Source organism: Danio rerio, chromosome 4, assembly GCF_052040795.2.
Source record: "Danio rerio strain M-AB ecotype USA chromosome 4, GRCz13ab, whole genome shotgun sequence".
Classification (NCBI taxonomy): domain Eukaryota; kingdom Metazoa; phylum Chordata; class Actinopteri; order Cypriniformes; family Danionidae; genus Danio; species Danio rerio.
This window is the reverse complement of record NC_141024.2, coordinates 71,641,671-71,667,134: the sequence shown is the minus strand read 5'-3', so window position 1 is coordinate 71,667,134 and position 25,464 is coordinate 71,641,671. Positions and strand designations below refer to the sequence as shown.

Genomic DNA, 25,464 nt, shown 5'->3' with positions numbered 1-25,464 from the left:
AATGTTTAAGATGCAGATATGAAGCAAGATAACCCTGGATCTGTTAACCGAGAGATTAGAATGACCCGGGGTTGATTATTTCAAAAGGAACAACCGAATATGCCTAAATATCTGCATACAGTACCTGTGGTCAGTGCTGCTGGCGTGGTGTAGGCTGGTATAACGTTGGAGTCGTTGAAACTGTATATGAAAAGAAAACAAGGTTAAAACCTCACTTTACTGCCATATATTATATATATATATATATATATATATATATATATATATATATATATATATATATATATATATTACTGCCACATTGACATAACAATAACAAGCAATCTGATTTAACATGCTGAGTCATTGAGCACCTAACATGAACAGTTGAAGTCAGAATTATTAGCCCCCTTTGAATTTTTTTTTTCTTTTTTAATTATTTCCAAAATTATTTTTAACAGAGCAAGGAAATGTTCACAGTATGTCTGATAATATTTTTTCTTGTGGAGAAAGTCTTATTTGTTTTATTTCGGCTAGAATAAAAGCAGTTTTTAATTTTTTAAACATTATTTTAAGGTTAATATTATTCGCCCCTTTAAGCTATATATTCTTTCTCGATAGTCTACAGAACAAACCATCATTATACAACAACTTGCCTAATTACCCTAACCTGCCTAGTTAACCTAATTAACCTAGTTAAGCCTTTAAATGTCACTTAAAGCTGTATAGAAGTGTCTTGAAGAATATCTAGTCAAATATTATTTACTGTCATCATGGCAAAGATAAAATAAATCAGTTATTAGAAATGAGTTATTAAAACTATTTAAAAAAAAAATCTTCTCCCAGTTAAACAGAAAATGGGGGGAAATAATTCAGGGGGGCTAATAATTCTGACTTCAACTGTATGTTTGTAGCCATCACATAATTGATGATAACATTGTACCTGCTATTGAAATCCATGTCCTCTTGTAACGTCAACATATAGAGAGCAGTGATAGAAATGACACTGCAAAACAACAAGATCAAATAAGGTCAAACGCAGGCCGATACTTCACTTGATCTCAACCTCTCCTCAGTACATTCAACACACTGCATGGCAGGTCAGTTTGTAGTTGTTGTAGTTTGTATATATATATACAATATATATATTGTGTGCATTTATGATGTAAGTTTCACACAGGTGAGTGGGCTTCACAAACCACCTGTAGAAACACTCTTCAAGCTATATATAAAAAACACTCCCCTCTCCCTACTCTAGAACTTCATCCTCTGAGCACTAATAGTTCCTTGGTATAATTACTTTTTGTGTGAATTGCCTTTTCTTGTTGAATCGACGAATGTCTCCTCAATTTTAAGTGGCTTTGGACAAAAGCATCTGCTAAATGATTAAACGAAAAAAACGATAATCTCACTACCGAATATTCCATTGTGGTATTAGTGATTTTGTCCAAACTTTGTGTGGCCTACAGCTCAAAACAGATTTAGGAAGCTTCATGGAATTGGTTCCTATGGCTGTACAGCTACATTCAAGCCTTACATCACCAAATGCAATGCTATGTATGGGACGCAGTGAAGTAAGCCAGATCAACTAGAGGTGACTCTAGACCAATCACGCTTCTCTGTCTGGCAATCTGAGGGTCCAGTTTCTTCAAAGGTTTGTACGAAGATTCAGTCAATTAGTGGAGTGAGTCAAACCAATAAAACTACATGGTTGATTTTCCAGCATTGCCTGTTTTCTTTGTAAAGTTGCTTTGACATTATTTGTGTTGCATGAAGCGCCCTAGGAATAAAAGTGACTTGACTAATCCGTCCTTTATAGGCAAGATATGATATAGGGTCACATGTATTTTAAAACATCTTACCAAAGAGCCATGGTTGTGACTAGCATGATAATGCTAGCTTGGAATACTCGGTGTTGAAGACAGTGGTTGTATCTTCCACAGAAGTAGTTCTGGAAGAGAAATATGAAGGTGTCACATTTGTACAAATCAGTGTTGAAAATGTTAAGTAACATGGTTTTCGTTACTTTGCTAGATTGAGAGGGAGATGGTACTGGTGATGGCAGTTCTGCACGGGATGTGCAGTTTTTGTTGATTTTCCTGTGACAAAAAGATTTCAGTAAATATCAGATTTCAGGGGTTTGCATGAAGACACATACAGCGTGTCTGGAAAGCATTCACAGCACTATTTTTTTCACAGCCTAATTCCAAAATGTATTTACTTCATAATTTTCTTCAGAAATCGACAACCTGTACCTCATAATAATAATGAGAAATATGTTTTAATAATTTTGTAATTGTATTAAAAATAAAAAAATTAAATAAATACATACACATTTCAAAAATCGGAAGTACATAAATATTCACAGCCTTTGCGCAATACTTTGTTGAAGCACCTTTGACACCAATTACAGCCTCAAATCGTTTTGGGAATGAAGCTACAAGCTTGGCCCACCTGTTTCTCCCATTCTTCTCTGCAGTTTCTCCATAAGGTTGGATGGATCGCATTATTGCACGATTTTTCCAGATATGTTTAATAGGGTTTAGGTCTGGGCCCCCACCCCCACACAACCAACCCTACTTTCCCTCCTTTCAAACGTGCGACACGGTGGCCAGTGATTAGCGCTGTTGCCTCACAGCAAGAATGCCCTCGGTTTAATTCCCTTCCAAACCAGGCGACATTTCTGTGCAGAGTTTTGCTCGTTCTCCCCGTGCTCGCGAGGGTTTTTCTCCGATTTCCTACCACAGTTCAAATTCAAGCACCCTAAACAATTGATCCCAAATATTTACAGCCAAGGTCTGGGTACACCTCTTCTCAGCCATCCATATCTGACACTTCGCTACAAATAAGCAAGGGGGGCAGTCATCGAGATCTACCAGAGCTCAAACTCCCCTGCAACGGGAGGGAGCCCAGGGCTTCAAGGATCTCATAAGCTCAGGGCTCTCTCCAGGGACAGCATGCCAAACAAGCTTTATTATCAATCATCAGCTAAGTGTGAACTCTTGAACTGTGTGCTGATGGTCGTTTTCCTTTTTGAAACCCCAGTCTGAGATCACTTACATTCCTGTAGCAGGTTTTCACCAAGGATGTCTCTGTCCATTGCTGCATTCACCTTTTCTCCATCCCGACTAGTCTCCCCGTTCATCCTGCGGAAAAATATCTCCACAGCTGATCCTGCTTCACCTTAATCACTGTAGTGATGGTACTGGCCAGCTAACTGCCTGGTTTCCTCCAGACACGATGCTTGGCTAAGAACAAAGAGTTCTTCGAATCAAAGTTCAATCTTTCAATCGGAACAGAGAATTTGGTTTCTGATGGTCTGGGAGTTCTTCAGGTGCCCTTTGGTCAAGCTCCAGGCATCTTTCATGTGGCTTAACTGAGGATCTGTTTGCTCTACCATTGGTGAAGAGCTGCAGAGATACTTGATCTTCGGGAAGTTCAGGTTCATGTTCTCACCTCCCTGACCTGAATGTAAGATAAGATCCTTATGCCCTGATCTCTTAGTTTGGCAGGTGGTTAATATAGAGGAGTATTGGTGGTTACAAAACTCCTTCTTTTCTGATGATGAAGGTCACCGTGTTCATTTGGATCTTGATGCTGCAGAAATTTTAGCAGCATTTTCTTTACCCTTCCCTTCTTACGCTGCGTTCACACCAGACGCGGAACGCGTGTCAAGCGTGAGTGATTTACATGTTAAGTCAATGCAAACGCGTGAATAGACATCCTGCGGCGTGATATGCGCGAATGACGCGAATTGCGTGGTGCGAATAGCGTGATACACGCGAATGGCGTGGCGCAAATTGAGCGTTATGCGCGTTTGACACGCTTAATGCGCGTTTCGCGCAAATCACTCGAGTTCGAAAGTCTGAACTTTAGCGGACATTCGCGCCGTGTTAACCAATCAGGAGCTTGCTCTTGTGGGGGCGTGATTGTGACGTATTGCCTGTTGGTGGTGTCCCAGGAAAAATCCCCCAGCAGACACCGACAACAAGTTCATCAAACTTGGCTGGGCTCAGTCAGAAGCACCGCTGAAAACCTCCATCAGCCAGGTTCAGTTTCTGGAGGAGTTTATGAGCTCACAGAGCTGGATGCACCTCTGAAAGGATGTAGTGGACTCAGACACGACCCTAAACGTATCGACGCTGTTTATCAGCCTTCATAAAGTACATAAACACTGTTATTTTTTAAATAAAATCCATGTTAGGCCTTTAGCTATGAAGCTAGTGTCACGGGGCAGACAGAAGCCCTGCCCATCACGGGAATCCGGGTCTGTTCTGAAGTGAATTTGACTCGCGAATGAAACGGGGTTTGACACGCGAATGAAGCGAGTAACCTCAAATGTTCACGCGACTATTTACACGCGAATAGCGCAATTTATCAACTCCTTGGTCTTCATGGCTTGGCTTGTGCTGAGAATTCATTCATTCATTTTCTTGTCAGCTTAGTCCCTTTATTATTCCTGGGTCACCACATCGGAATGAACCGCCAACTTATCCAGCACATTTTACAGATGCCCTTCCAGCCGCAACCCATCTCCACACATACACTCATACACTACAAACAATTTAGCCTAACCAATTCACCTGTACCGCATGTCTTTGTACTGTGGGGGAAACCGGAGCACCCGGAGGAAACCCACGCGAACGCAGGGAGAACATGCAAACTCCACACAGAAACGCCAACTGAGCCGAGGATCGAACCAGCGACCTTCTCGCTGTGAGGCGACAGCCCTACCTACTGCGCCACTGCATCGCCACATCTTGACAATTTCAGTGGAAACAAAAAGGCTTATGACAAAGGTTATGGACACTTGTGTACACCTTTTTTGTTGTTTGTTTGGGTTTTTTGTATAAATTTACAAAAATTTCAAGCAAGCTTTTCACAATTTCATTATGGGGAGTTGTTTGTAGATTTGTGAGGAGCATAGTACACTTAATTCAGTTGAAATATGACAACATGAAAACATTGAAGCGCTGTTATTATTTTCCAAATGCACAATACAAAGCTAGGAAAATCAGCACACACGTTTTCATACTTCAAAAATACAACTCAAATGAAAGAAATAAGGTGCAGACCCTTTAGTAGGAGCTTTGCTGTTGGAGCGCATGCTGCCGAGCGTCTTCAGTTTGGCCAGGCGAGTGTTCCAGACCTCAAGCTCTTGAATGCGACTCTCAAGGTTATCAGTGAGTTTACACAGCTGCTTCACAGCACCCACGTTCTCCATGAAAATCTGTTCCTAGATTAGAAAAAAAGACCAACGTTGTGTTACAAATCAGTCTGCCTAGAAAACATCAGCTGCAATTATTCACTAGCTCACCTTGTCCACCATAAGGAACTGATCAATCGTCTCCCCATTTATGCAAGTTATATCCCCCATCTCTCTTACAGCCGAAGGCAGGAGTTCTCTGACTTCCTGCGCGATGATTCCTAATCAAAGAGAGACGTCCCACATAGCAAAATTTCTCTGGCCCAGCTCTGGCCCACACAATCAGGTTTTAATTGGCCCACATGCCGCAGTGAATTACGGTACATAACTGGACCAAATCTGGCTTCCAGACAAGGGCCAAACACGGACCATATCTGGGCCAAGTCTCAGCCAAGTTAATAACTCGTAACTGGGCCTGAACTGAGCCAGATAGGTTGGTGTGTCACGATTGCAATGAAATTGATAAACCCATGGAGTGATGCGCTTTAGGCACACTCTGGGCACGCTTTTTCTTAAAGTGACCTGATTGGTAGAATTTTTTTTCTTTACTCAAAAATGATTTTAGTGTATTTTAAATGTGGGTCAAGAGTGGCCAAACTCAAATGGCCCACTTATCAAATTTTTAAATCTGGGCCAAATACCACGTTTTTCATCTGGCCCAAATCTTGTGTGCTGCCTTAAAAACGGTGCCACCTCTGCCAAACCCGGGCCATGTTTGGCCCACATGCTGTATGCCAGTGCCGGATGAATGCCTGCTGTGCCAGCTTTGTGCCAAATCTGGGCCAGAATTCTTTGCTACTAGGGGTGTGATGGTGAGCACCTTGACTGAACACTGTTTTAAAGAAGTTGCGTGCTAATTTAGCTTAGTTTTACCTGTTTCATGACATTGGTCGATCCCCATCCTTGAGGCAAACTCTGGTCTATAATCGTACTCCACAATCCTCATCTGAGCTATCCTCTTGAGCTGTTCCGTTGAATCCACCTGCAGCACAATAAGACGCAAGAATAGCCAGCTCCATTACCACTAAAGAGAAGCTGTGAACATATGAACATGAAGACAAACATCGCCTCCAAAAGGGAATCTGCGGAAGGATTTAAACATCCATTTTAAAGCCCTGCCCAACCTGTGAAACTTCAGCCACGATTTGGTCTTCTGAGAAAAATTTGGGAAATTCTAAGCTTAAATATGTGATCTTTGTTTGTTTGCCGCTTAATGGCTGTCAGGATAACATTTTCCCTCCATTTTAGTCACTTATATGCAGTGTAACTCAGCTATGATGAGCATCAAACCTGATGAGGCAAACAACTTCAAACCACCACAGGGAAAACAGCCTTTCCTGGTTTTATTATGGTGGCACACCATGAGCAAAATCGGCGCTATAGTTTGTTTATGTTTGCCGCAAGGTATCATGTCAGTGTCATGGATGAATGACCTCGAACTCCAGGTGAGTTTTCTTGCATATCTGTGTTGGAGCTTCTTAAGTCATTCAGTCTGACATTATGCCCCCGTTAACACTACGGCGTTTTAGATCAAAAACGATCCGCGTCCACACTAGCGTTTCGCCTAGCGTTTCTGAACATATCTCCGTCCACACTACGCCACCAAAAACGTATGTTACGTGATCATACGCGCACTCTGGGCATGCGTGTTCTAGTATAAACAGGAAGCATGCGTCTCGCTCGGCGTTTGGTTATTGTTGGTCAACAAACACCGGTTGAACAATGAACGCGATGGCAAAGAAAGCAAGAGAGGTATTTTTGTGGACAGACGACGAGGTCGAGTTGTTACTAAACGTATCAAATGAATAACTGCACAATGCCGCCTAAAACAGACAATTGTCCAAACAACGCTCCCATTTTTGTGTCCATGTTGTTGTTTACAGTGAAGGCTGGTCTGCTGTCTTCCGGTAGCGTTCAAGCCATGTGTTATAGTCATGTTATAGGGGCTTGACGAATAAGGTGAGGATACGCAATGACACAAAAGCCCCAATCAGCTAGCGAATGTCGGCAGCCCCGCCTCCGTTTTCAGATATCTGTTTTTCCTCGTCCACACTGAGACGGAGCAGCAGCGTTTTAGAATGAAAACAGCCTCTCCAGCGTTTCCAAAACGCTCCGTTTTCAGCGCTCGAAAACTCCGGCGTAGTGTGGACGGATGGCGTAACCGTAGCAAAACTTATGCGTTTTCAAACTAAAAGGGGGCCTATGACAGCTGAAATCTTACAGTGTGATGTGGAAGTCATGTTCATGAAGTCTGACAAGCAACAACTGATTATAATTTGTAATGTCAACAGAAAAAAAAAATGTTCCAAGAAGCTGAAGACAGATGGATCCGAGCATCTTGGATGAAACTGACCACCTGAAAGCTGCCTTTCAAGGCTATTCTCTTTATCTAGATCAGTGGTTCCCAATTCTGGTCCTCTGGATAATATCGTAATCTTTAGTAGTTCGATTAATATCACAAACACAGATTTAGTTTAATGCCTAGTTCAGACTGCGTGATTTTAGCCCCGATTTTGGCTCGCCGACAGGTTTTGAGAAATCGCCGACAAATGCCTGAAATCACAGGCAAATCGCTGCTCGTGCACGTGAGTGACAATCACACAGTATGAACTTTCAAAGACGCGATCTGAGAGAATTGCCGATGAGTCGCCGATGCCTGCGAGATATTTGCCGTGCTGAATATCTGGAGCTGTCGGCGATTCAAATCATGCTGTGTGAATTGAGTTTTGACTGAAAATAACATCAGCCATCGCCTACAGCCAATGAGAGAGCAGCATTCACTTGTGTGTGCGGGAGGCTGGGGGAGAAGTTAAAAGCGCTCTTTTTCGGTTTATTTGGACCCACGAAATGCAGGAAAAACTAGTGGAGGTTTGACAGGACTCAGGAGCACCCGTGTCTGTTTGACGTTTCATACAGAAAGAAATTAGTTTATTATCAACGTTGAGGAGAAATGGCTAATTCCCTTTAAAGCCAGGTGAGCAAATATGTACATGTTCTACCCCATTAAAGGCTTCTTTCTCATTATGTAGTTAATAACAAAAGATATACGACGTGTTTTTGGCTGTGAGACGTAGTTTGGATGAAGTTGTCGGCGATTCTTCCTATAGTAAAGTCATGCAATGTGAAAGTCCCTGTCGCCGATCCATCTTGCAGTGTAAACAAAGCAGCGACGAAACACTAGCCCAGATAGTCACGCAGTGTGAAAACATCTGTGACACGACTACTTTGAAAATCCTGCAGTCTGAACTCGGCATAAGAGAGATGCAGCACAATCAGAAAGTTACAGACACACCATTTCCTGAATGACAAAGCCGATTGAATGCTCATCAAGTCAGACAGGTGAAGAAACTCCATTTATAAAAACACTCGTGTGTGTGTGTAGACAGGGCCTTTGTGTAAATGAGCAGAGGGACACACTCACTTCTTGAATGTTTTGTTTGGCTCGTCTGTCTGAGGGATGCATGACGTTGCCCATTATCTTGGTGTTCCCGCAAACCACCAAAGCCTCGTCAGGGCTGTCAGTGTTGATGCCGATCCTCCCATGGCACACTATGGACTCTGGGGCATGTCCTTTTTGCCAGAGAACATCACTATCGTTCTCAAACAGACCAGGGTTGGAGGCCTACAGATGAAAAGATGATAAGTTGGAGAACAAATCAAAGTTTTCGATCAATAAAGCAGCTAACTTTGAGGAAAACATGCACTAATCTGTTTGTAGATTGATGTTCCAGTGATTGGGTCTGTCCATGTTTGACCCAAGATGTCATTGACATCTAGCCTGATTCATCAGTAGATCCACAATTTAGTTGCCAAACACAGTATGATTGGCCAAGGCTTTCCTTGTGGAAACACTGCAGTGCCAAAAACAGACATTTTCCAGAACTATACAAGGCTTACTGTCCAAGAATCTGCTGTGATCTAGGTTACACGTGGGTCGCAGAAATAAATGAGGACATCAGAAAAAAAAAAAGATGCTAAGTTAAAAAAAATTAAAGTCATTAAAAGTCAAGTCCATTACTAAATGAGTCAATCAATCAATCAATCAATCAATCAATCAATCAATCAATCAATCAAGCCTTTATTGTCACTACACATTCGTATAGCGAAATTGGACCCCCCAGACCATACACAAAACATCACACTTTTCAGGGGAGACAGATCATAGGAGGTAGCATTCAGAAACGAAGAAATATACATTTGGACAGTTAGGCAAAAAAAAAACTCCCCCTCAGCTTGCCCTTGAGTAGGACAAAGTGAGAAGAGGGAGAAAAACAGCCCTATCTTAGCATAAGCACACCGGCAAGAAACAACATAGACCCTGGGGATGGGAACAGGGGTCATGGAAAACATTCCGTTGAGTGCGGGCAGCCAGCTGGTCCAGCGGCCATTTCAAGGCGCAAGTCACAGTCCCGCCCACGCCCCACCTGGGTAAAAGCACACGAAGGCATTTGGATGGGGATAAAAAAGGGCCATCCTTCATTACTCCATCCAAATGGAGTAATGAAGTTACCTTCATAACCTAGTTACCTTCATTACTCCATCGTAATGAAGGTAACTAGGGCGATTTTAACCTGTGTTGCTTATGAAAAAGCAAGAATTAGGGATTAAACAAGTAGTTGGGTACGTGGGTGTTGGATTCAAAGGTTCCCAGCAATGTAATTAGCAACTTCAGTCTAGTCAATCTATTTTTAATACAACACCAGGAAGACTTACCCTAACAATGATTCTTTCAGAAACATTCGCGACCAGCAGGAAGCTCTCGTCCTTCACAGTGGCGTACAGACCCACCACCATCATAAAGTACCTATCAAATGCAAACAGACATACAGATAGTGGCCCTATATGACTATTCACATAAAACACTTTACCCATGGAAGCTCAAGCTTGCTTAAATGGGCAAGCTTTTGTAGCCCCTTTAGCTGCCCTTGGCCATGGCTGCATTTTAGGATAACATTGTCCCTTATAGGCTACGAAGATTCTAAAGCGGAGGTCTCAAACTCCATTCCTGGAGGGCTGCAGTTCTCCAACTGACATCTGCTCAATAGTCTCTAGTAGTCTTGAACACCGTGATTTATTAGGATGAGCTGTGTTTGATTAGGGTTGGAGCAAATCTGTGCAGAGCTGCGGCCCTCCAGGAATCCAGTTTGAGACCTCTAAAGCAGGGGTCACCAAACTTGTTCCTGGAGGTCCGGTGTCCTGCAGATTTTAGCTCCAACTCTAATCAAACACACCTGACAAGCTAATCAAGGTCTTACTAGGTATACTCGAAACATCCAGGCAGGTGTGTTGAGGCAAGTTGGAGCTAAACCCTGCAGGGCGCCGGACCTCCAGGAGCGAGATTGGTGACCCCTGCTCTAAAGGTACATCTTAACTTAAGTTATAACATTTCTTGGCGTGTTCCTCAAACTATAACTTAAATAGGTTGTTCGTTTTCTTACGCAAAACATTGCGAGGTGCGGTACCTGCAGGTGATACAGAATTGTTTGATTTGGATGGTAAACGGTGAGGAACTGTGTACTTAATCCCGATCTAGTCCACTCTCCCAAATTTTTATGTTGTATGTATATTTTTCGGGTCCACGGAGGAGCCGTCTTTTGGTTTACTTGTTGGCCCTTTTTCTGCACACTGGAAATGGAACCACACCACAAATTGTTTCATTAAAATAACTTGTTTCAGATGTTAGCATTAGTATGTTGGTAAGCTAACATCTAACATCCAAGGCTAACATCCAAAGCTTGCAGTTTGTCCCTTTCGCCAAATTGGATCAATGATTTGTTCGACGTCACCTCATACTTCAGTTTCTCATGAAGTCTTCTGACCAATCACGTGCTCTCTAATGTCTGACATGCCCCGCCCCCTACAAGTCGCTTCTCCTTTGCTTTACTTTTGATACGCTTGAGCTCAACCACTCTGGCAAAGCTAAGATAAAAACAAAATAATATTGACATTTCAAAGCACTTCACAGGACTTTTCCCTGCTAAAAAACAGCTTAAACCAGCCTAGGCTGGTTGGCTGGTTTTAGCTGGTTGACCAGCCTGGTTTTAGAGAGGTTTTGGCCACTTCCAGGCTGGTTTCCAGCCATTTCTAGCCTGGTCTTAGCTGGTCAGGCTGGAAAAGGACCAGCTAAAACCAGCTTGACCAGCCTAGCCAGGCTGGGAGCCCAGCCAAAACCATCTATATCCAGCTTAAACCAGGCTGGTCAAGCTGGTTTTAGCTGGTCATTTTGACCAGCTAAGACCAGGCTAGAAATGGCTGGAAACCAGCCTGGAAATGGCCAAAACCCCTCTAAAACCAGGCTGGTCAACCAGCTGAAACCAGCCAACCAGCCTAGGCTGGTTAAAGCAGTTTTTTTCAGCAGTGTTAAAATAAAAATCTCAAGATTTTGGAAGTTTCGCTGCACTCCCTGCTGAAAAAATCCAGCTTAAACCAGCCTAGGCTGGTTGGCCGGTTTTTGCTGGTTGACCAGCCTGGTTTTAGAGGGGTTTTGGCCATTTCCAGTCTGGTTTCCAGCCATTTCCAGCCTGGTCTTAGCTGGTCAGGCTGGAAAATGACCCGTTAAATCGACATAGGTGGTTTTGGCTGGGCTCCCAGCTTGGCTAGGCTGGTCAAGCTGGTTTTAGCTGGTCATTTTCCAGCCTGGCCAGCTAAGACCAGGCTGCAAATGGCTGGAAACCAGCCTGGAAATGGCCAAAACCCCTCTAAAACCAGCCTGGTTGACCAACTAAAACCAGCCAATCAGCCTAGGCTGGTTTAAGCTGTTTTCTTTTCAGTAAGGCTAATTTTCAAATGAGACTAGATCTAAAGATTAAGACCTTCAAAATAACTCAAATTGAAGCTCCATTCACAGATGACATATTGTTTGTAACTGACCTCTGATCAGGATTGGGTTTGCCCTTTTTCCTCATGTTATTGGCAGTGGTTTCGCTGAAGTGCAAGCGTCCTAATGTCACTTTGGTGATTTTGTCTCCTGGTAGATTTACTCTGAAAGGGGCGTTACAATAAAACATTATTGAAATGGTTCTCGCATGCTTCAGTTTAAGTATCCTGACACTCACCTGACCGGCAGGAAAGGCTTCTTGCTTCGGTCCGACTGGGACTGCTCTATAGTGATCGAATGGTTGGGTGCTTCGAGCTGCAAAAACAGTGTCAAACAAATCATCTGTTCAAAATATAAATGATTCTGTTAGGTGTTGCGCTAATAATCAGTATTAGCCTTCTATGATACAAAGCAAGCAAGTCAATCTAAGCAGTTAATATGAATTAAAGGGGACCTGTTATGCGAAAATCACTTTTATAAGGGGTTTAAACACAGTTGTGTGGCAGCGGTGTGTAAATTGATTGACGATCTCCCTTTGTACTTGTCATCAGTTGGGGAAAGCCTCGCCCCCTAGTGACAATAGGCTCGTTTGAGATGCGCCTTGCCTTGACTGGACTGTAGATGAAAGCAGGTGGCTGCAGTAAGGGCATCAGAAGTCACTTCCCGAATCTCGCTGTTTTGCCGCCTGTGCAGGAGATCACGTTCGCGTTTTTTATCACGGATGAACACATAAAAAAATACTATGGTAAATATTTAGTGTTTTTGGAAATAAAAATCAGTATTGGGTTATGTTTATAGTTATTGTGAAACCATAGCAACTATAGAGTTTAAATAGGCTATTTTTATAATAAACACTATGGTATTGCTCTAAATTACTATAGTATTTTTTTATGTGGGAGTGGATCATACCTGTCAACATTGGGATGTGAAAATAAGGGATAAGCCCAGCATAATAAGGGATTTCCCATCCCCCCACCAAAAAAAAGACTAAATATGTTAATTTGAAGCTGTTTCATTGTAAATAAACTGTTAAACTGTCAGTAATTTGTTTTAAAACTATTATTAACAAAAGAAAAATAAATATATACATTAGCGGCAAGTACATTAGCAAACAGTTCAGCTTATTAGAATTAAAATTATAATGAAACAGAATCAAGCTATCAACCTCATGAGCCGTTTCTCCACTGTTTAACATATTCTGATTAAAGAGCGACAAATGAATCTCTCATTTAATACGATTTTTTTATTACATTAAATAAGAGGTGTCACTTTAAAAATGCACACATCTAACGTTATAATAAAAGCATTCAACTGCTTTCCTAACTTTTTATGCTCATTTAAGACGAAATTAGTTGTGTTTGGAAAAAAATCCACCAAGATCGACATCCTTATATGTTATTATTATTATTAATTATGTGTGTATGTCTGTTTAAACACGCACCCAAAAGCCAGACTTTCACTCCGCTTCAAATCACGTGTACAGAATCCGTTTGGGAAACAGCCTCTGTTTATCACTATGGAGCACGTCAGCTGAGAGTCACGCACCATTATATGACGAGAGTCACGCACCATTATATGACTGTTTTGAGGATTGTATGGGATGAGCGAAAGCACCTGTAATCAAAAGGAAAGGGAGTCGCGCCGTTTTTAATATTTATTTATAAGTGTTTTCATTCCTAAACAAAGCGGAAGCACAGAAGACTCACGTTTTAGAGCAAGGGGCGACCCCTAGTGGTTCGGCGGTATGGGTTGCGTATAGGGAGGCTCGGCTGTTCAGAGAAAGACTGAAAATACGGGAGAAATACGGGAAAATATCTTTACGGGATGATAGCGGGATAGAGCAGTAAAATACGGGAGAATCCCGGGAAAAACAGGAGGGTTGACTGGTATGAAGTGGATGTAATTGAAATAATGTTTTTGCAAAAAGATGGTCAGAACAACAGAAGCTGAGCAGCTTGTTACTAGGGCAAGACGAAATCCGCGGACGTTTTCTGGGGAGAATTTTGGTACAAATCTGCGTAATTATTTTGGAAGTGTCATAACTAAAACCTCAATACACGAATTAAAAAGTAAAAAACTTTTAATGTTTACAATGCCAATCCAAGTAGATCCACTTTATTTGGAAAAACAAAGCAAGTCTCTCATATGATATCTCTACTAAAAGACAGAACATATTACTGTACACACTGCATTGTGCATAAATCAGATGAACATTTTCATATTAGTCAATAATATTACTGTGATTCATTTAAAAACTGAATTTACAGACATTTACTTAAATAAATAATCACAATTAATTCAACAGTAATGTTAAAAGAATGTGAGTTGGCGGTTCATTCCGCTGTGGCGACCCTGGATTAATAAAGAGACTAAGCCAAAAAGAGAAATGTATGAATGAACAAGTGGTCCATTTCTATAGCCACTACAGACTTTCTAGAGGGCATCAGAAGTGACATACAGTTAAAGGCGAGATTAATAGCCCTCTTGTGAAGTTTAAACAAAATTGTATTGCATCAAATATGTAAAAGTGTTGTTTAACAGACATTTGTTTTCTCTAGTCTTTGCCGTAATGATATGATATGAGATTTTATAATTTACATAATACAATACATGCTCATCCTAGTTATTGATTTGTAACACTTTGCTATATTAGGCAGGTCACATTATGTTTTTACAAAGGTGTGTTTTGGTTTGGTTTGCGTGTATATTTAAATAAATAAACATGCAATGGTCTTTGTCTTTTTTTAAATTATCAACCATGCCAGGTATAAACCTCAGTAAAAACAGAAGATCGAGAATAAAGTGTCAGTCATCCAATAAGCATTCAGCTGTGTCGTTTCCCATCATGCTTTCGGTGAGCGCAGTTCTTTGGAAAGCATCCGAGGCATCTGCCTCACCGTTGCGAGAGTGTTTTGGTGCGCATCAGCGTGAAATCAGAGCTAGGCGAACGCAAGTCGGACATATTTCTAATGCCGAGTTCAGACTGCAGGATTTTCAAAGTAGTCGTGTCACAGATGTTTTCACACTGCTTGACTATCTGGGCTAGCGTTTCGTCGCTGCTTTGTTTACACTGCAAGATGGATCGGCGACAGGGACTTTCACATTGCATGACTTTACTATTGGAAGAATCGCCGACAACTTCGTCCAAACTACGTCTCACAGCCAAAAACACGTAGTATATCTTTTGTTATTAACTACATAATGAGAAAGAAGCCTTTAATGGGGTAGAACATGTACATGTTTGCTCACCTAGTGTTTAAAGGGAATTAGCCATTTCTCCTCAACGTTGATAATAAACTAATTTCTTTCTGTATGAAACGTCAAACAGACACGGGTGCTCCTGAGTCCTGTCAAACCTCCACTAGTTTTTTTCTCCATTTCGTGGGTCCAAATAAACTGAAAAAGAGCGCCTTTAACTTCTCCCTCAGCCTCCCGCTGGCCTGCAGCAGGTATATACACACACGCACACACACACAAGTAAATGCTGCTCTCTCATTGGCTGTAAAACTCAATCAACATTGGCTGTAAAACTCAATTCACACGGCATGATTTAAATCGCAGACAGCTCCAGATATTCAGCACACCAAATATCTCGCAGGCATCGGCGACTCATCGGCGATTCTCTCAGATCGCGTCTTTGATCGTTCATACTGTGTGATCGTCACTCACGTGCACGAGCAGCGATTTGCCTGTGATTTCAGGCATTTGTCGGCGATTTCTCAAAACCTGTCGGCGAGTCAAAATTGGGGCTAAAATCACGCAGTCTGAACTAGGCATAACCGGCGTGCATCTCGCTGGGATCACCGGTGATCGGTTCAGCACGGATTTTGCCCATCTCAAACGAGCCTAAACTCCTCATTCGCATAGGATGTTGGTCTTGTTTTTGAATCTGCCACTATGCTGACACACAGGCATTTTTAGCTCCGCCCGCTTTTGAAAAAGAGCACGATCTCATTTGAATTTAAAGTGACACTCAGCAAAACGCCACAGTTAGGATCAAAGCTTAAACGGGTCAGTTTCAGAGAGATAGAAAACATGATCTGTGTGACATTTTTGAGCTGAAACTTCACACACTCAGGGCCCTATCATACACCCGGCGCAGTGTGGTGCAAGGCGCGGCGCAATAGTCTTTTGGTAGTTTCAGCTTGGCGCAAGTCGTTTTGAGGCGTTGCGCTACGCTGTTTAAATAGCAAATGCATTAGCGCTCATATGTGCGCCCATAGGCGTTCTGAGGCGGACCGCTGGCGCGTTGCGATTTTGAGAAACTAAAATAGATTTTTCATTAGACCAAAACAAACCCGGTCTAAACTCCGGTGCAGAGTTGCGCCTCGCCTACACACTGCTTAATACACACAAGAGAGCAATAGGCAAATATCTTTACATATGAAAAAATGTAAATATTAAGGATATATATAGGATATAATAAGAATAGATATAGAATATAAATATAAAGGATTAAAATATTACCAAACATATTATTTTCTAGCCTACATAAATATGAAAAACCACTGCTTTTATGTCTTCTTCATCTCGGGAGGCTTTTTCAGTTCATTCATAACAATTTGCTTTTGTATAATGTTATTATTATTAGCAGTATTATTTATTATATCCATATTTATATTTGTTTTATTAAAAACAAGCTTAGATTTGCCCACCTGTCAGGTTTTAGACCATATGGGGCACAGCATGTGTTTTAGGATATAACTCAGGTTTTTGAGCACATTTTGTTATTATTGTTCATTTATTCGTTTGCTGGAAATTAGAACTGAATTTAGAAATAGTTTTGAAACGAATATTTGCGCTTAACAAACAAAATTAATTATTAATAGACTAATTGATGTCTGTGCGTAAAGGTTTCCCTATCCAAGAGCGAAAGTGAAAGTGATCCATTATCTCTCATTCTCACGCAGTAGATGCTCTGTTCAACAGTTTTCTGTTAAATAACTGTTAACTGTTTGCTTGTGAAATGCTAATTTTTTCCACTTAGACTTACTTTGCGTCCTGTAAATAGGATGCTCTTATGGCGCGACGCAGCTGGCTCTTAAAGGGAATGGGAGATGAGACTAATTGGTTTATTCTCAAAACACACCTATAACTCATTAAGAAAATAAACTCAACCCTTTTAGACCATGCGCCACGTCGCAAAGCAGATTTCCCGTCCTTAAATTAGCAAAAATGCGTCCTGACACGCCCTGAAAGTGTTTGCGCCCTGCGTTTTGCGCTCTGCGCATGGACCGTCAAAATACAGCCCTCACCCTCTAGGGACATCAGAGACTTATTTTACATCTTGTTAAAAGGGGCATATTAGCATTCCTTTAAAACATTCAAATGGCTTAGAAACCTCTCAACCTTCAGAGTTAACAATGTCAATTTGAAAATTGTGTTCTTGACTGAGATTACATCGTAAAATAAAAACTAAATCATATAAAGTATCAGGTTTTTTTCGTGATTCAACGTGCTTTTGTGCTTTTGGAAGAGCATAACGGGATCTGGATCTTTCCTCCAACAACTTTTGGTGTTGAAAAGTTAGAAAAAGTGATTTATTGTGTGGTTTGGTGTTGAAAATTACAGTACAGACACCTTAATTATACATTTATTATGTCTTGTTCAGCATATAGAGCCCTTTCACATGACGTCACGTTTCACTCCACACAGTGTATCGCTACTTCCGCCTACACAGAAATCCCCATAGAGAACTCACCCAGTCAGCTGTATATTTACTACAGAAACGGTTAGACTCTTTCTGTTGTCTGGTGAGACATCTGACATCTAAAACAAAAATCATCCAGATTTCTGCTTGAACAAAAAAAAAATGGGACTTTAAAAGGAGTCTATTGCTTTGTGCTGCTGTCTTTACTGCAGATGAAGCTGCTCTGGACTTGTCAGCAGTTGTCAAATAAAGATTTCAGATGTTTACACACATTTTTTTATGTCAGAATTATTTATTTTATTTTTATTTGTGTCCTGAAGAATAAAAAAATAAATAATACTGGGTGTTTACTGACAGCTGATTCACAAAACACATTCATACTATTCACGTTCTCTGTTTTTTTCTGTGTAGGTATTTTATTCATGAACAAAGCATATGTCTATTTAAATATTCAATTTAAATGAAATAAAATAACAATGTTGTATGTGACTTTTCCTAATCAAACAGAGTCATTTTAAAAATGTACAATTGCAAAAGTAACACCAAGACGACAATAAATTAATTTAGTATTATTAGATTGTGACATTATTTGTGACATCACTGATTAAAAGGTAGTACAGATATCAAATTAAATCCACGCAAAAGGTGGCGGTGGGACATATCTAATTACTTAAAATGGATAAACTGAACAAAACATTAATAAATGTTATAATTATTAGTATGAGTAGTAAATAATAAATGACGAAACTGGTTGCATGTATAGACATACTTACCCGGTAAAATAAGATTTAGTAAAGAATTGTGCTCATGCTGGAACAATTAACTGATGATATGCATTTATATTCAGAGCAGCATTAAAGTTAAAACAAATCCATTTTTGAGGAAATAAACGTAAACTTGCTAAAAAATCCAGTTTAATCCAGCCTAGGCTGGTTTTAGCTGGTCGACCAGCCTGGTTTTAGAGGGGTTTTGGCCATTTCCAGGCTGGTATCCAGCCTGGTCCAGCTAAAACCAGCTTGACCAGCCTAGCCAGGCTGGGAGCCCAGCCAAAACCAGCTATGTCAAGCTTAAAACAGGATGGTCAAGCTGGTTTTAAATGGTTTTAGCTGGTCACTTTCCAGCATGACCAGACCAGGCTGGAAATGGCTGGAAACCAGCCTGGAAGTAGCCAAAGCCACTCTAAAACCAGACTGGTCGACCAGCTAAAACCAGACAACCAGCCTAGGCTGGTTTAAGCTGGATTTTTCAGCAGGGAATCAATAAGTGAAAAGGTTGCTTTTCTTTATAAACAATAGTTCCTATTCTTAATAACCTAAAGAATCGTTTTCAAACTCAGAAAGCAGCTCATTAATGAAAGGGAAACATTTGGACACATGGCCAATACTAATAATAGTCTTAAATCAGATTGTGTAATATTTTTTGTACATTTTCCAGAGAAGTCTCCCATTCATTCAAAGGTAAACCGGAAACTAAAAACTAAACTAAAAATACACCGCGTTGCCGCTAGGGGGAAGTGAAGTGACGCCATTGTGAAAAAGCTCTATTGTTTCAAACTAAAACGTCAAGCAGGCATTGCTGGCTTGGTAGTTGGTCTATAAACATAATTTTACACCTCATCGGTATTTTCTATGGAATAATAAAGATATCTTGTACAAAAGGAAGTCTATATTTATTCAATCATGGTATGACAATGGAATATTTACTGTCAGTCAATTACTTAGTTAATGAATAGCCTATGGATTGCTTTTGTCAAACTCGGAATCCCTTAAAAAAATTCAAAGTACCTGTAAAACCAAAAGACTTTGCTGTTATTTTTGATGCAATAATAAGCAAAGTTGTATCACTGTTGCGCAATTCCTTATACCATGTGGACCAACAGCCAAAGACAAATGATGATGTTTTATTTATTGGGGATGTTAACATTGTTAAAGATAACCCTGCTGAAAAATCCAGCTTAAACCAGACTAGGCTGGCTGGCTGGTTTTAGCTGGTCGACCAGCCTGGTTTTAGAGGGGTTTTGGCCATTTTCAGGCTGGTTTTCACCCATTTCCAGCCTGGTCCTAGCTGGTCAGGCTGGAAAATGACCTGCCAAATCCAGCTAAAACCAGCTCAACCAGCCTGGTTGAAGCTGGATATAGCTGGGGTTTTTTTTTTTCTGGACTCCCAGCTTGGCTAGGCTGATCAAGCTGGTTTTAGCTAGTCATCTCCCAGCCTGACCAGCTAAGACCAGGCTGGAAATGGGTGGAAACCAGCCTGGAAGTGGCCAAAACCCCGCTAAAACCAGCCAACCAGCCTAGGCTGGTTTAAGCTGGATTTTTCAGCAGGGAAATGTAGTAATAGATATTTTAGGAATGTGTTAAAAAAGAATCATATACCATCTTCAACAGTCTTCTGGTCATCAAAATTTGGAAACATTGAGTGGAAGAACGTATAGTACATTTTTTAGACATAATAAAGTAAGACAGATATCTTTTACAATTTTACACAGAGTTTATCCTGTAAAAGAGTTATTTGAACGGTTTGAAGTTGATCAAGATAACTCTTGCGATTTTTGTGGGATTGTTAAAGAATCTAGTTTTTCAATGTGTTTACTCAAAATTATTTTGGATTGATGTTTCGAACTTTATTTCAAGAACATTTGGTGCACTAATACGAATTGGGTTATGTGATGTCATATTTGCTTTAGTACAAGATGGAATTGATTCAAAAAGTACAACCTATTGTCTTATACCACTAACATTATTACGTGGAAAATACCATATTCATGTCAAGAAATGGGCCAAAGCTAAGCCAAATTGTGTTCATTTTATAAAGGAGATTAAACAATATGGTTCTACATTATGTAACATTAAAAACAGAAAAGCTAAAAAAAAATTAAAAATGAAGCATTATGTAAATTTCAATTGATAGAATAAAAGTTTTTTTGTTTTTATTATTAACATTATCTTACCTATATATATATATATATATATATATATATATATATTTTTTTTTTTTTTTTTTTTTTTTACCCCTGGCATCTGATTATACTTTGTATAACAGATAATTTACTTCATTTTATTTTTATTTATCTTTATTTTGTTCATAATTGTTGTGAGATGTATTCTATTGTACTATGTTTGTCAATAATTACAATGAAAAAAAAAACCTACTAAAACGTCAATAAAAGTCATTTTGATAAACTGCGGTGTTCAATTTTCAACAACGAAAGTCTACAGAGCAGACATAAAAGTCCCATAATGCAATTCAAAAGCATTAATAAACAAAAAAAAATCATGAATTGAAAATACACAACCTGCTAAATAACAGATTTTTGTTTAGACAAGTTGCTGAAAAGGAGCATCCCTGCTGAAAAATCCAGCTTAAACCAGCCTAGGCTGGTTGGCTGGTTTTAGCTGGTCGACCAGCCTGGTTTTAGAGGGGTTTTGGCCATTTCCAGACTGGTTTCCAACCATTTCCAGCCTGGTCCTAGCTGGTCAGACTGAAAAATGACCAGCCAAATCCAGCTAAAACCAGCTCAACCAGCCTGGTTGAAGCTGGATATAGCTGGTCTTGGCTGGACTCCCAGCTTGGCTAGGCTGATCAATCTGGTTTAAGCTGGTCATCTCCCAGCCTGACCAGCTAAGACCAGGCTGGAAATGGCTGGAAACCAGCCTGGAAGTGGCCAAAACCCCTCTAAAACCAGCCTGGTCGACCAGCTAAAACCAGCCAACCAGCCTAGGCTGGTTTAAGCTGGATTTTTCAGCAGGGATTTTATGCCAAAAATCAAGTAAAGATCAAGTTCCGATGCCAATTTTCGAACAATTCTATCAGTAAATAGATCACAACTCCACTTTTGACTGGTAATGTGCAATGCTAAGCACTATACACAGGTTTACAGGGGATTGTTTTTTTTCTGCATTTAAAGTTTTTTGAATCCTTCCAGACTTTCAAATAGCTGCATCTCAGCCAAATCCCCAAAAATATAATATATGTCAATGGGAAGTTTATTTATTTAACTTTGAGTTGATGTATAAATCTCAAATATTTAAAAAAAAATAAAATAAAATTATTGCTAGTTTTGTGGTCCAGGGTTTCAGCACAAGATTTAGCTTGTTTTGTCATTACCTTGACTCCAAAGACCTTGACGTGGAAGCTCTCGACCGGCATCAGACCGACGGGCGTTCGAATGAATCTGGGATCTCCGACCATGCCTATGTGAACCGTCACCTGGAAGTGGTTCTTCTTCTGACACACAAAGGCTTCATCGGCTGCGGAGAAGCTGAAACCCTTGTCGGTGTCCACGTGGTAACCCGGAGGTGGCCTACACGAGAGACGTCAAGAGATTGTAACTGTAACGAGATCTGATCCGCATGACGTGCGTGTGAATATTAGCACGGACGCAAATGTGATGCCGATTGTTTTTGGCAACAGTTCGATAATCACATAGTTCACATTTGCGTGCAGAGTTAAATGTAATACTGAATTGGCAACACTCTGCAGTGAGTTTATTGAACATATGTGACGCACATAAAAGATAACAGACATAACAACAACAAAGAAAAGACAAACAGGCATATTTAAAGATACCTAATTAATGAAACTACTTCCATACTGGATATATGGAATATCATAAGCTGTATGAGTCAGCAGTTCATGACTAAAATTAATAAGTACTGGGCAAAGACACGTGCGCATAAAAGATGACGACTAACAACAAACAAATTAGCTTTAAGTGAAAAAAATAGCTGCGCAATTGCGATGAACAGTAAAAAATTGATAGCCAATCAGAAACCATGCAGGTTTAAACGTGAACGAGCACCTAAAGTATTTGCCTATCGTAAACTTGCTCTGGTTTAGATGCTACTATACTTATCTGTTTATAATATTGGTGTTAACGATAACGTTAGACTTCACAATGGTCAAGCAAGCATTAATATCCTGTTCACTATGTGCTTGAAGGGATAGCTTACTAAAAATGCTAATTCTGTCATCATTTTCTCATCCTCCACTTGTTCCAAACCATTTTGGAAGCCACTGACATCTAAGGTAGGTAAAACATTTACTATGGAAGTCGACGGTTACAAGTTTTCAGCTTTCTTCAGTATTCATTCATTTTCCTGCTGCTTAGTCCCTTTATACATCAGGGGAATGAATCGGCAACTATCCCAGCATCTATTTCACACAGTGGATGCACTTCCAGCTGCAAGCCAGTACTGGGAAACGCCCATACACTCTCACATTCACGCACATACACTACTTCCAATTTAGTTGATCCAATTCAACCAAATAGCGCGTGTGTTTGGACCAACACAGGCTCATTTTGAAAACGTAGACGTTTCTGGAGACCGCAATTATGTAGCCGGAGGTACCAACACAATCTCACGGCAATTCCTAACTTTTTCATTTAGTGGCTAATTCGTATGAATTCGTACGATCTAATTCGTACAATTTAGTACGATTTGCTTATCCCCCAATGACGGTAGGGGTTAGGGGTGGGGTCAGGTGCCACGCCTCTTTTTTAAAATCGTACCATTTCGTACGACTGAACTCGTACGAATTCGTACGAATTAGCCACTAAACTGGCAAAACGTAAAATACTAACGTTTTCTCGTGAGATCAGGCTGGAGGTACGTATGGCTGCATTTGAATTTTTTTATGCGAACGCTAGGGGGCGGTGTGACGCGCTTACCGGCTGAGCTTACCTCCTTGTGGAGGGCTTTCCCGATGCAACCAGTTTGTTCGGTTAGCTCGTCGTGTACGCCGACAGACTTGAGATGCAGAGAAGAGTTGACCACGATGATGACGAGAAACGGATTCGAGTCCGAGGAAAAGAGCAGTTCCAGAAATCAAAAACAGAAAATGTGGTAAAATCCAAAAACGTGACAAGGGCTTTTCTTTTTCTGGAAGGCTTTTGTAAACCGTTGGTTGGGTTTAGGGAAGTAAGCGGGCGGGCGGGTCAATCTGTAAAATTGGTTGGGTTTAGGGAAGGAGGAGGGTCGATTGGCCGGTCGCCCAGTCAATCATTCAGTCAGTCGACAGCGGACTCTGGTGAGTTCACGAACGGCTCTCGGGAGAGACATTTGAGATAAGAAAAAGCGCACACAGCGGCCTCTTGCGAATTAGCGAAAACCAAAACTGCAAAAATATGTGCCTCCCGGTCTTCAGAAACGTCCGCAGGACTACGTTTTCAGACTGAGCCTGGGTTGGTTTGGATTGTGGGGGAAACCGGAGCACCCGGAGGGAGAAACATGCAAACTTGACACAGAACTTGTTCAGCCGGGACTCGAACCAGAGACCTTCTTGCTGTGAGGCCACAGTGCTAAGCACTGAGCCACCCCTTTCTTCAGTATAATATATGATATTATATAATATACATTGCTTAAAATACCCATCAACAAAAATCCCAGAAGATACTGCTTTATTGTGAGACATAAACGTTATTCAGAATCTGAGATACAACAGTACTATGTGTTTGAACATGTACCATGGTAAGGACTTTGGTTATGGCGATTTGAATTACCAAAAAAAGCTGTAATATCTAAACCAGAGATGCCAAAACTAGAGCCTGCAGGCCAAAGTTGGCCCAGGGTAACCTTTGATTTGGCCGTCATCTCATCTGTGAACAGATAGGGATGGTTTAGAGTTTGTCAATTCAAATTTAATGTAGCATTTTGTTTGTTTGTTTTATTGCTAAACGCTAACTGGAATTAAATGTTTCAATTAAATGGCGTAAATTAATCAGACATACTGTCACCTGCCAATGCAGAGCCTTTGGTGAGCGAATCTAGTCAAAGGCAGATTCTGCTTGACCTGTGTTTTCAGCATTGAACTCCGCTGTGTTATAAATGTGATTGTTTATGTTTTTATTGCAACCATTTAATATCATTTACTATTTATTTTGAAATTTTATGAATAATTAGGAAGTTAATCATGACAACTTAAAATGTAACATAGATTGGTATATTTACCCTAGGCCAGTGGTGGGCAAACCCGGTCCTGGAGGGTAGGTGTCCTGCATAGTTTAGCTCCATCTCTAATCAAACACACCTGAACAAGCCAATCAGTGTCTTCAAGATCACTAGAAATATATCAGCAGGTGTGTTTGATTAGAGTTAGAGCTAAACTGTGCAGGAGACCGGCCCTCCAGGACCGAGTTTGCCCACCCCTGCCCTAGGCCCACAGCTCTCAATGATATTTGGTTTTTGGCCCTTAATGCGAAAAAGTTTGGACACCCCGATCTAAACCTTTGTACGCAGTGTTAAGGGTCTTACAGTGTTTCAGATCTGCTGTTGTGGAGTGTGCACCACTGACTGGGCTGATAGCGATCCCACGTGAGCTGCTGGTGAAACCCGCATGCCGGACTTCCACCGGCGGTGTCGCTTTCGCACGACTGCGCTTCATACGAGCCACTCTCCGGACCTGAACACAAAAAAGCAACCATTAATGGAGACCTATCATGCAAAAATCCCTTTTTAAGAGGTTCAAACATGGTTGTGGGGGAACGTTGTGTGCATATCGCCAGCCTCTAATGGTTTAATCCATTCATGTTTTTATAATCAGACTTGATAAAAACAAGAAACACTTTGGCATTCTCCCATTATACGTTTCATCAGAGGGGGTAAGCCAGGCCCACTAATGACCATATCTCCCTTATTAGCATAAACAGCCCTGAGTGAGAAGCAACCGGCCGCCGTTACAAGATTACGAGGCACCTCATTAGATCCGTAATCTGCCCTATTAGATGATTACGGAAGCATTTTAAATAACCATTTATTTATAAATACCCCCCCCCCCTCCCACTTACACCCCTACTTCCACCCTTCCAGTGGC

General features: G+C 40.8%; 2 protein-coding genes across 6 annotated transcripts in view; both read right to left on the bottom strand.

The window, feature by feature from the left end:
- The window catches only part of myrfl (myelin regulatory factor like), a 250,410-nt gene that overhangs the window by 218,930 nt on the left and 6,016 nt on the right, over window positions 1-25,464 (bottom strand). For all 4 annotated transcript variants that reach the window (XM_088650227.1, XM_088650228.1, XM_087249843.2 and 1 more), the window contains exons 7-19: window positions 24,906-25,053; window positions 21,760-21,955; window positions 12,241-12,317; window positions 12,056-12,166; window positions 9,899-9,989; window positions 8,607-8,807; window positions 6,059-6,167; window positions 5,297-5,406; window positions 5,055-5,215; window positions 2,006-2,078; window positions 1,842-1,930; window positions 923-985; window positions 125-180 (exon numbers count right to left, since the gene is read on the bottom strand). In XM_088650227.1, the coding sequence (XP_088506353.1) occupies window positions 125-180; window positions 923-985; window positions 1,842-1,930; window positions 2,006-2,078; window positions 5,055-5,215; window positions 5,297-5,406; window positions 6,059-6,167; window positions 8,607-8,807; window positions 9,899-9,989; window positions 12,056-12,166; window positions 12,241-12,317; window positions 21,760-21,955; window positions 24,906-25,053 (1,485 nt within the window). The remainder of the gene's footprint in view (window positions 1-124; window positions 181-922; window positions 986-1,841; window positions 1,931-2,005; window positions 2,079-5,054; window positions 5,216-5,296; window positions 5,407-6,058; window positions 6,168-8,606; window positions 8,808-9,898; window positions 9,990-12,055; window positions 12,167-12,240; window positions 12,318-21,759; window positions 21,956-24,905; window positions 25,054-25,464) is intronic.
- si:cabz01054394.7 overlaps window positions 15,197-25,464 on the bottom strand; it is a 202,854-nt gene continuing 192,586 nt past the window's right edge. For both annotated transcript variants that reach the window (XM_088650604.1, XM_088650603.1), the window contains one exon: window positions 15,197-15,771. The gene's annotated coding sequence lies outside the window, so the exon portion shown is untranslated. The remainder of the gene's footprint in view (window positions 15,772-25,464) is intronic.